At 34.6% G+C, this 12374-nt stretch overlaps 1 protein-coding gene across 12 annotated transcripts in view; it reads right to left on the reverse strand.

The window, feature by feature from the left end:
* Nucleotides 1-1789: 1789 nt before the first annotated feature.
* The window catches only part of dlg1b (discs large MAGUK scaffold protein 1b), a 156884-nt gene continuing 146299 nt past the window's right edge, over nucleotides 1790-12374 (reverse strand). For 7 of the 12 annotated variants that reach the window (XM_059344337.1, XM_059344348.1, XM_059344341.1 and 4 more), the window contains 6 exons: nucleotides 11661-11711; nucleotides 11459-11560; nucleotides 11203-11375; nucleotides 9725-9834; nucleotides 8454-8545; nucleotides 1790-5712 (listed from right to left, as the gene is read on the reverse strand). In XM_059344337.1, the coding sequence (XP_059200320.1) occupies nucleotides 5606-5712; nucleotides 8454-8545; nucleotides 9725-9834; nucleotides 11203-11375; nucleotides 11459-11560; nucleotides 11661-11711 (635 nt within the window). In that variant the 3' untranslated portion in view covers nucleotides 1790-5605. Of the gene's footprint in view, nucleotides 5713-8029; nucleotides 8546-9724; nucleotides 9835-11202; nucleotides 11376-11458; nucleotides 11561-11660; nucleotides 11715-12374 lie in introns of those variants that run through there. The other 5 variants (XM_059344338.1, XM_059344340.1, XM_059344339.1 and 2 more) reach the window with 1 other exon arrangement.

Genomic DNA, 12374 nt, shown 5'->3' on the forward strand with positions numbered 1-12374 from the left:
GCTCCATTTGTGTGTTATACCAGTGAAAGGAAGGACTCTGGCCTCGCCTCTGGAGGACCCGACTCCGAAGGAAGGATCCTACAGAAGGATCCTTGACATTGGGATACAGCCAGTGTGTCGGTCTGCAGGACTGGAGGATCCACGTGGACCAGATGCATCAACACAGAGACGGGATCAAGTCCTCGCTCCAAGAGGCCAAGAGGCGTTCACTGACCTGCTTCAATAATAACAGTGATGTGTGTCTGGCTCCACCTGCTGGCTCTTATTTAAAGTGCTGACAATAACTTACCTTCACTACAGTGATTCTTTCTTTACTACACACACAATGAATATGGCAACACTCTGCAGCACTTCTTCTTGTGAAACACCATTCATCTACTTAAAGTAACAAACCTGGAATTAATAAGGAATGTTGGGAATTTAGGATGCCTCTTTCATGAATAAATTATACCTTGCACGGGCATCAAATATGTAACAAAAAAAGGCATTATCATAAATGCTATCCCTCCCATAAGGATATCAAATATGTAAGGATGAACCCGAGCAACACTTGTGTGGATCTCACGGTTCAAAAGTGTGGTTATGTGATGGCTATCAGAAATATTAATTATCATAAATAATTATTAATTATAAGAAATTATGACTTGATTTACTCCAAGTCATCTGGATCGGTGCAACACTGTAAAACAGAGAAAATATAGCCAATTCACCTAAATCAGTCTTATAAAGTTGCTAAACTATCAAATTAGAACACTGATTAATAATTAACATAATTATAATCAAATTACCTGATTTATATTTAGTAATGGGATTAAGTAGAAAGCATTTGTAATCAAAAAGGTATTTATTCTAAATAAACATGAATTTCTCTGGTTGTTTCTTATCAGAGCTTAAATGGAGTTGGATGTAAATGCTGCATTTAATCCACATCAGTTCAAATTCACAAATCAACCCAAGCTTCACCTGTGGTCCGATCACAACGACAAAACTATCAAAGGCCTTTTAGTGTCAATTGTTACGAAAAAATTATGAGAATTCATTTTGGTAATGATAGACAATATTCTTTTAATATCTTAATAACAATCATCAGCAGCACTAAAACGCAAAAGTTTTGTATTTTCACAGAATTTAGCATTTTTAATACTCAATTATATGAAGATTTTTTGACTATTATATTTCTCCTAATAAAATTAATGCAAATGAAATATGAAAAAAAAATAATCCAGATTTTTCTCTGTATTAAGATTTTTTAATTAAATCATGCAGATGTGATCAAAATAATCTTGAAATTCTCTGTAATTTATTTCTCGTAATTTATTTTAATTTAGCATCTTAAAATACTGTCAGCTATATGTATTTCTGACGATTATAAGATATTTCTTGTAATAAAATTTAAGTGAATCGTTTCAGAAATATGAAATTAGTAATTTATATTTTCCACATTTTTCAGAGTGCTGATGAGATGAAAATAATCTTCACAATTATGTCAGTTTTCTCGAAATGAAGAGACAAATAGTTATGTTTAATTTTTGACAATTACGAGAGATTTCTTGTAATAAAATTTAAGGATTTTTTTTATCAGAAATATGAAAAATAGTTTTCCAGATTTTTCTCTGTATGATTTAAAACCCCCCAAAACAAAATGATTAAAGGCCTTTTAATGTCCATTGTTATGAGAAAATGATGAGAATTCATTTTTAGTAATTATAAACAATATTCTCCTAAAATCTCTTATAAATATCTTATGACTAAAACTCACAAGAAGAAGAGAAAAGTGCAGCACGTCCTGTTTTCTTGTTAAGTTTTTATTATGCTTAAAAAAGAAAATTAAAAGACAGAGGAGGTGGTGATCAAAGAAAAAGAAAAAATATATATTCATATTCAAATATCTTTATACTTTTCTATTCATATATGATTAACAATGCAAAGAAAATAATTCCCGTAGTAGTAGTGCTTAAGTAAAGTTCAATATAGACTTTTATTATAACAAAATAGGCAGTTTACCGAGGGTTAAATATCTGTCAAAATCTCATTGTACAATAATAACCTGCGGATCACATGATCCACGTCGTTTCCGTGGTAACACACTGACGACGCTGAGGGACGCCTGACGGGGTTCGAACTTGCGTCCCGAGAGGGCGCCGCGCCCAACAACAACACCCCAACACACCCAGAATAACATCAATAATAATAATAATAATAATAAAAACTAATCATGGAGTTTATTTGATGTTTAAAATCAGAGTTTCACTGTAAAACTTCTTGTCATTCTGTCTTTAAAGTTTTATTTTAAATCTCTTTAATTTCACCAAAGAAAAACAAACAAAACATCTCATAATTACAAGAAAACGGTTTCATGTTTGATGTGAAAACTGTTTTGTTGTAATTATTGAAAACGTTTTCCTGTAATTTAACATTTTCACACATTGATTGTTCATTTTTTTTTAACTTTATTTAAATAATTCAGAGATCTTAGTTTCATTAAATCATTTTCCTGCAACAAGTTTCTTCTAAGTTTTAATTTTTCCCCCAATAATTCTGACCTCAGTGATGCATTTCTGAAAATAACTAAATAAAATTTCTGTAATTATGAAATTAGGAACTCATATTTGTGATTTTCTTCTTGTAGTTGTCACATTTTGTTTTTTCTTGGAATAAATTGGAATATTATGAGTTTTCTCTTAATTTAATGGGGATTTTTTTTTCAATAATTCAGCAGTTTCACAATTTTTTCGCTCTTTGTTTATTAAATAAAAAATATATAAGATATCTGGGACATTTTTCTTGAAGTTATGAGAATTTTTCTTTAAATAAAAAAATATGTCTTTCTCTGGATTATAAAATAATTATCCTGTAGCTAAAACTCACTTTTAATAATTCTATTTGATTTATTGACGTAGATTATTATTCTCTGAATTCTGAGATAATTACAAGATAATTATGATTTGGTTTTTTTAATAAATTTCTCTTAATTATGAAACAGGTTTCTCACTTATTAATTTCTTATTATGAAGAAGGTTTCTTAAAATTATTTCTTTGTTTTCCTTATATTTAATTATGAGATAATTAAAAGAATATTTTCTAACAGAATAATTAAAATGGGGTTTTAGTAATTCTGCTTTTTCACATTTTTTGGGGGGAATTATGAAATAAAGAATTCATATTTTTCCTGATTTTTCTTGGAATAAAAAAAAAAACTAAGTACGAGATGGATTCAGATCATTTTCTTGAATTAATTTTTTTGTAATTTCTCTTAATTTAGCTTTCTGAGAATTCTGTCAGTTATATGAATCATTTTCTAAATTATTAGTTTTATCATAGTAAAAGTAAAGTGAACTTTTTCAGAAATATGAAATAATTAATATTTTCCAGATTTTTGTTGTAGTTTTGAAAGTTTTTTAATGCTGACGTGATCAAAATAATCTTATGTTAGTTTTCATAGAATTATGAGACAATTATAAAATGTGATCAAAGGCCATTCATTGCCCATTGTCATGAGAAAATTATCAGAATTTTTTTTAGTAATTATAGACAATATTCTCATAATAATGACAATATTTCTCCAATTATTTAGTTTTCTTTGGTGAATTTAAAGTGGTATTTTTTTCAAAATATTTTTATTACTAAAACTGATTTTTTTTTAGGCTTCAGATTCTTTTTCAGACAGAAATGAGAGAGAAATTTTTTTTTTTACAGTGTCGTTAGATTTAATGAAACGCTGTGACCTTTGACCTCGCCAGCTGCAGGTCAAACTAAATGTGTAAAAAAAAAAAGTGAAATGTTGAGCCACAAAGTGTGAAAGTGAGTTTGAAGGCAGCGAGCGGCTCCACGGCGCCCCCTGGCGGCCGAGCAGGAACCCTGCAGAGACAAACATCCTGCAGCAGCGACGAGCCGCAGCTCACCAGGCGGGAAAAACAACAAACAGAAAATGATGAAATGCAGAACAGAAGAAGAGACGCTGCAGGGGCTGATGGGAAATAAACGGCTTGGTAACTGACATGCTGTTAAAGCTCAAACGTGCAAAGTTTTGCTTTTTGTGTCTCCGACAGACACAAGAGAGACTGAACCTCCGTCCATCTTACCTTACAAGACAAAAAAAAAGTGAAAAAAACCCACAAACAAAAAACAAAGGATAAAATCTTCTCCGTGCATTTCTTCTCGGTCCTTGTATCTTTTGGTCGTTGGAATTGTTGTTCACAAAAGGACATTTAAAAAACAAAAAACGAGTGGTTATTTGATTTTTGAATCAAAATACAAATACTAAAATTAAGAAATACAACTTGCTTTTTACTTCATCTGGGTCAGAAAGGGATAGACGGATAGATAAAATGTGTTTGATTTTTATTTTCTAGTTAAAATAAGAAAAATTTAAATCGAAAAAACGCCTGTTACTTCTTATTCTGCGACCGGAAGTTGTCATTTATAAAATAAAAGCGTGAATGGTCGATGAATAAAGTTTATTCTTCTTTTCAAATTGCAGCCACATAAATAAAATATGCATATTTGTTTTCTCGTTGTTGACTGAAAAAGCATGTAACTCAAAATGTACGTTTGTTCGATAATAAAGTTGTATAATGCATACTGAAAAAAAAATTGTTATCAGCAGTAAAACTTATAAAAGTTTGGGATCATTTTCTTGTATTTTCACTAAATTTAGCTTTTTTAATTGTCTGTTGTATGTAGAATTTTTGACAATTATGAGAAATTTCTCTGAATAAAATTAAAGTATTTTTTATCAGAAATATGAAAAATAATTTTTCAGAATTTTCTCTGTATTAAGAATTTTTTATGGAATTGTGCAGACGTGATCAAAATAATCCTGAAATTCTTTCTAGTTTTGTTAAAATTCTGTCAGTTTTATGTCATTTTTGACAATTATGAGAGATTTCTTGGAATAAAATCAAAGTAATTTTTATAGGAAAAATGAAAAACAATTTTCCAGATTTTTCTATGTACGAAGAATTTTTTCTTGTAATTACTTATATAATTTTTATTTTAAAAAAGCACTCAAATCGTAAGTTTGCCTGGTTATCTAAGTCGTATAATGAAAACTGAAAAAGGAAGTCCAGAGTCGGAAACAGGGACCGCTCCCCTTCAAAATAAGAGTCTCAGGGTCTGAAGTGTGCTGTCTGCTTGGAAATGTTTTGATTTCAATTTTTTTAATTATAACTAGAAAACAAAAATCAAATCCTGTTTTAAATAGTCTATCCCTCTGACCCTGATGAATCAAAAAGCCTTGTACTTACACTTTAATGTTTGTATTTTAAAATCAAATGACCACTCATTTGTTTTTTACTATTGTTTTGTGAACCGTAAATCCAAATGACCAAAAGATTGACGGAGCCTTCTCGCCACTTTCATGGACTCGTCTTCTTCTTCTCCTCCCTTAAACATTAAGGAGCCGTACCGTGGGGAGTGATGTCAGCTTACTTCCTGTGTGCTTTTCTCTGCTGGTCAGGAAACCCAACGATGGAGTCTTAATCAGGCAAAGAAAAGGGAATAAAATGAGACCGTGACGTGGATCGGGGGGGGGGGAGTTTTCCTTTCAGAATAAAAGCGAGTGGATCTGAAGAGAGGAGCTGTGCAGCAGACTCAGTTCTGCTCCTCATAACTTCTCCTTGGACTGGACCCAGATGAAAGGACCCGACTGCTCCTCGATGATCTGCTTCACCTGATCGTAGATCTCCTCCAGAGTGTCTCCCTGAACCACGGCTGAAGGAAACCAGAGACAAACACAAAACTTCATCTTTCAAACCAACACTGAACCTATAAAGAGACATACATATCTGTTTATCAGACCCTTTCTATTTTGTGTACATTTTATGGTAACACTTTACAATAACCAACTAAATATTGTTTATAGATGGTTACAAACCAATTATTAACAATTACGAAGTGCTATACATATTTAATCTTAAAAAAAATGTAACTAATTTCTTAAAGGTATAAGAATCATTTCAAAAATCATTAACATACTTAATATGGTGTTAAAAATGTTAAAATGAGTGCAACTAAAACTATTAATTATAATTGAATTGTTTGTTAATGGTAAAGTAACTATAAACTTACATTAATATACCATCTATCTAAGCATTTATAAATGATGTAGTTAGTTCAACATTAATACATTATGTATTTACCATTCTAAATTATCTATATATGGTTTAGAAATTATGATTAAACATTAATAAACTATCTGTTTACCATTTATAAATGATGGTTATTGTAAAGTGTTACCCATTTTTTTCTTTTAAAATTATTTTTGTTCATTTTCCTCTTTTTGATATAAAACACTTTCCTCCCAAAAGATAATAATATGGCTAATCTCTGCAAGACAATATATATTAAACAATAGTTATTATTTTATATTTATAATAATAGATAATCATAATAAGTCTTTAGCAGATTAAAGAGTATGTTATTATTATCTTTTTAGATATATATTATACATATATATATTTATAAATATAATATATATATATATAAAATATATAAATATAACATATATATCAAATAAAAAAATACATTTATATTTTTTCTGCGTCCAAACCTAATATTATCGCTTCTATTCGTTTTTTTCTAATGTTTTGCATAATATGTAATGTCCGTCGGATATTGTCCTGTGTCTGTCTCTGCTTTATAAAACCTGTCTGCTCCTGATTAATTACGTCTGGCAGAATTGTTTCTAAGCGTCTAGCTAGGATCATCATCATCATCATCATCACCATCATCATCATCATCATCATCATCATCATCATCACCATCACCATCACCTGCCTTACACCCTACTGGGGTAAAGGCCGTCGACAAGGGACCTCCAGAGTTCGTGGTCACTGGCGTTCTTTTCTATCTGCGACCAGGTGCCTCCCAGTCTCTTGGTCCCGGCGCCAGGTGTTTTTAGGACGTCCTCTGCTTCTCTTCCCTTGAGGGTTCCAGGTCAGAGCCTGTCTGGTGGTGTTTGCCACTGGTTTGTGTAATGTGTGCCCGATCCATCTCCATCTTCTTCGTCCAATCTCGTCTGCTGCTGGGGGTTGTTTTGTTCTTGTCCACAGATCGTTGTTGCTGATCTTGTTCGGCCAGTACATTTTTCAGGATTCTTCTGAGACATTTGTTTATGAAGGTTTGCACTTTATTTATTGTGATCTTATTGATTCTCCATGTCTCTGCCCCATAGAGCAGGACGGATTTTACATTGGAGTTAAAGATTCTGATTTTAGTCGTTTCCCGTATCTCTAGCTAGGATAGCAGTGAATAATCTATAGTCCTGGTTCAGGACACTAACTGCTCTATAATTACAACACTCCATTTTGTCCTTGATAACCGAAATGTAGGCTTCCCTCCAAGAAATCTGGATTTCTCCCTCTTTTAGCACCCAGTTAAATGTATTCTTTATCAAGGCGATCACTGGTTCTCTGAGCACTTTATAGAACTCCGAGGTGTTTCCATCTGTGCCTCCTGATCCACCAACCTGTTTTTGAACTGTTTCTGTAGCTCCAGGAGTTCAAGTGTAGTATCCTCAATATGCTGCAGGCGCTCTTCAGCTTCCATTATCCGTGTCTCAGCGTTGTCTATCCTGTTATTTGTTTCCCTGAGCTCTTCCTTCATTTCCTTGAGAGTGTCCGTGTTCTCACGACGGAACTCACGTAGTTCTCCAAGTATTGTCTCCATATTTACCATTTCTTGAGTGGACTGTGCCGCTTCTTTTCCGCTGCACGGGCTCGGCTCCCTCGATGGCGTAGCCGCTGCTAGCTCGTGATCCTCTCCTGTTAGCTCTGATGCTAACGAAAATTGTTCGTCGTCTCTGTCTGCGTTTAACTCGGGTTTTTGAAACTTTTTACCCGTTTTTCCTCTCGGCATTCTCTCTGCCCTTTCTGTTTGATATTTGTCACGTTCTATATTCGCCTAATGATACTTAGCAGGGCGTCCCACATTTAAAGTTGGGGAGCTCACTAGTTATGCTGCTGCCATGTTGGAGGTCTCTCCGGAACATCTACATATATATTATATATATAAAAAATAATTAAGAGATCTTAATTATGCGAAAAAATTACAAGGATTGTTTTTTTTTCATGATTATTAAATTACTTTCCTGCAATGAGTTTCTTCTTATCATAAAGTTGTTTTTCTTTATTATTAGATTTCTGATTTTATTATTTTTTACACTTTTCTTGTAACTATGAGGCATATTTCACGTCGTGGTGAATTTTATTGAGATAATTTTCCCTCAATGACGTCTAAAGGTGTTGGAGTCTGAATGCGGATTTCTGGAGGACTTTTTTACATTTTTATTAATTCTTGAGTGAAAAAAAAAGGTAAAATTTAGCAGCAAAAGTGTTGAACAAACAGCATCAACCAAAAAAATGCTGCAAAAAACCTCTGATCTAAATTACACTGATATAGTATCTCATGCTGATGACAGACTGATGAGTCGTGTATGAGGAGTTGAGAGTGACCTGTGAAATGCTCGGTGAACTCCTGCTCCAGCTTGGTGGCTCTGTCGAAGGTTTTCCTGCCCTGCTCCTCCGTTAGACGCTTGTTCATCTCCCTGCAGGAACAAACAACCACAAGTAAACTAACAAAATAATTTATTAATAAACTAACAAACTGGTAAACTAACAAACAAGTTAACATACTAACAAACTAATACACTAGTAAACAAACTTATAAACCAATAAACAAACTATCAAACTAATAAACCAATAAACTAGTAAACAAATGAATTTACTAACAAACAAGTGAACTAAAAAACTAATAAACTAACAAACTAATAAACTAACAAACTGGTAAACTAATAAACAATTTAACATACTAACAAACTAATAAACCAATAAACAACAAACTAATAAACTAGTAAACAAACTAATAAACCAATAAACAACAAACTAACAAACTAATAAACAAATAAACTAGTAAACAAATTAATTTACTAACAAACAAACAAACAAACAAACAAGTGAACTAACAAACTAATAAACTAACAAGCTAATAAACTAACAAACTAACAAATTAGTAAACTAACAAACTAACCAAGCCATTGCCATATTTCGATTCATGTCCGCCAAGTATCGATATTTTTAAAAATCATAATATGAAGTGAATTCTATGGTACTTAAAATAAAATCAATAGCTTTTTGTTCCACTAGATGGTGCTGTTGAGTTATATTCTGGTGAGGTCAGTAGAGGTGACGGTCAGTGTGACAGAAGAAGTTGGTACAACTAAGATGGCGGCACCAGCGATAATAAATAAGGTGGCTGTTACAGACAACGTTGTTAACGTTTAATCCAATTTGAAGTAACTTAATTCCTCATTTCCTAGTTGCTGAAGGGGTTGCACAATTAATTTTTAACAGCTACAACTTGCATTGTTAAAATGCTTCAATTGTTGTTGTCCATACATGTTTGATATCAGTTCAGTTTGACTGAATACTTTGTTGGTCAGTCTGTGGGTTTGACTCACATTGTGGAGAAAAAAAGACTGAAGTGAGATGAATAGACTGAGAAGTTTCTCTTATTGGACAAAACAATTACTGACTGAATTTAATTTTGTGGACGCAAAATGCAGTTAAACAGTAAAATCACAATATATTGTATCGCAATACTCACCATATCGCAAAATGCTTTACAGAATCTAATAACTGATTAAAACCAAAGTGATCACAAACATCGGCGTGATAAGGGTTAATGATCTGTCCTGCAGCCGCCACCAGGGGGCGCTCCAACTCACATGATGTTCTCCACAGATTTGGGTTTGATGAAGATGGCAATGGGATGCAGCTGAGCCAGCTGGAGTCTCTTGATGGCGTTTCCTGACACGTCCAGGATGCAGTGTTTACCCTGAGAACCACAGAAGAAGAAAAACAAAGTTTCAATACGTTTCTGAAGTAATGTGTGACAACAATCAGCCAGCGAGTCTCAACTCGGAGGGACTTTGTTCTGTTGGTGTTTCTGTAAACAGTGAAAGCAAAGTGAGATTATCTCAGCGGTCGGAGCTGCTGACAGAACCTTTGAACCTGTGAGTGGCACTAAGTGCTCTGCATACTTTCCTGCTTGAACCTGCATGAGTGGCACTAAGTGCTCTGCATATCGGTGCATCTCAATAAATTAGATTATAGAAAAGTTTATGTATGTCAGTAATTCAATTCAAAAAGTGGAAATAACACATTATATAGTAGATCCATTACACACAGAATGAAACATTTCATGTCTTAATTTATTTAATGTCTTCTAATAATAATGACGACCTACAATTCAGTGTTTCAAAGAATGTGAATATTACAAAAGACCAATTTTAAAAAGTATGTTTAATATTTAAATGTTTGCCTCTGAAAAGTATGTCCATCTATATGACTCAATACTGGGTTGGGGCTATTTGACTTGAACTACTGGAAATCGACTTTTCCATCATGGATTGAGATGCACCTGTACACTATTGCTTGAACCTGCGTGAGTGGCGCTTAGTGCTCTGCATACACTCCTGTATGGTGGCCTTGAGAGCTCACAGCGCTGCAACTTAAGAAACACATGCAAATACACAAAACACAAGCAAATTGAGAAAACGTTTTCATCAATTTGACAACACAAGCACAGCATTTAGAAAAAGACCACAACACAACAGAAGTGTTTCCAGAGGACACTTAAAAGTGATACACACATCTGGACACACTTGATGTTATCACGTTACTTCTAGATAATTATATTTTCATGATAATGTGGTATATACCGTTAGCCCGCATCAATCACATTGCAGTAAAACACATCAATTAAATGGATGATACACATTTTAGTTGGTCTTTTTCAACGGCATTGAGTTGGTCTTGGTCTTGCTAGCCCGCTAACGCTGGCACGCTATTGATCAGGCTAACGTTAGCAAGCTATGATCAGCCGCCAACGTTAGCATGCTATTGATTGCTGGCTAACGACAGCACGCTAGGATCGTTATAACGTTATTATGTGAAATCATAATTATCTTGAAATAACGTGATATGTTGTTGTCTTTGTGTTTTCTAAATGCTGCACTTGTGTTGTCAAATTGATGAGCGTTTTCTCAGTTTGCTTGTTTTTTGTGTATTTGCATGTGTCTTCTTAAGTTGCAGTGCTGTGAGCTCTCAGGGCCACCATACTCCTGACCCGTCAGACGCCCCGAGATCAGGAAGCTCATTTGGTCCCTGTAACGTTTCCTGGGGCAGCCTGTGGCGTTCGTACCTTCTCGGCCACCTCGCGGACCGACTGCACGCTGGTCCCGTACAGGTGGTTGTTGTACTGTCCCGCCTCGATGAACTTGTGGTCCTGGATGTCCTTCTCCATCTGCTCCCTGGACACCACGAAGTGATAATCTCTGCCGTCCACCTCATAGTCGCGCTTCGGCCGGGTCGTATCTAAGAATTAGGAGGAGGAGTGTTTATCAGAGCCGCTTTCATTTTCACCACTTTAACCTGAGACGTTTGTCTGGAGGACTCACGAGGGACGCAGGATCCAAACTTGTCGGGGAACTCTGAGATCAGGTCGTCGTTGATCCGGTCCTTCATGGGGCCGAGGATGATGACGGGACGGGTGTAGTTCACTGTCGGACAGGAAACGATTACTTACTTTGTTTATTTAACTGCAATGAATAAAAAACAAATATACGCTGTTAAAAAATGATTGTAGAGAAGTTTTCTCACCTTCCTGCTGAGTGACGGGTTCATACGACAGAACGTACTCCTCCTGGCCACCTGCTGACACACACACACACACACACACACACACACACACACACACACACACACACACACACACAGGATGTTTAGTATCACATATTTTTTCTTCCGTTAGTGAACTCTGAGTGTTTAATGGAGAGAATCAGTGTTTTACTGCACAAAACTGAAACTATTCACACGTTGTTAAATGTCATTAGACTCACAACAAACATGTAAACAACCAACAACAAATGAAAGGTTTAACTGTTGTGCATAAGAGTTTAAAAGTATTAAAGATATTGAAAAATTTTGCTTTGTGTGTTTTCTTCACAATGATCAGACAACTGCACTGTTAGTTATTATTTATTTTATTAAGTAGATACATAAGCACTCACACATGCACAGACACATACATGACCACACATACACACACACACACACACACACACACACACACACACACACACACACAAACATATACATCCACACACACAAAAGCAAATATATATACACATACACACATAGACACGCATGCAGACACACACACAAATACATGCACACAAGCACGCACATAGACAAATACACACACGCACACACACACACACACACACGCACATAGACAAATACACACACACAGACAGACAAATACACACGCACACACGCACACACACACACACACACACACGGACGTTTGGCGGG

The sequence above is a fragment of the Centropristis striata genome, chromosome 11, assembly GCF_030273125.1.
Source record: "Centropristis striata isolate RG_2023a ecotype Rhode Island chromosome 11, C.striata_1.0, whole genome shotgun sequence".
Taxonomy (NCBI): domain Eukaryota; kingdom Metazoa; phylum Chordata; class Actinopteri; order Perciformes; family Serranidae; genus Centropristis; species Centropristis striata.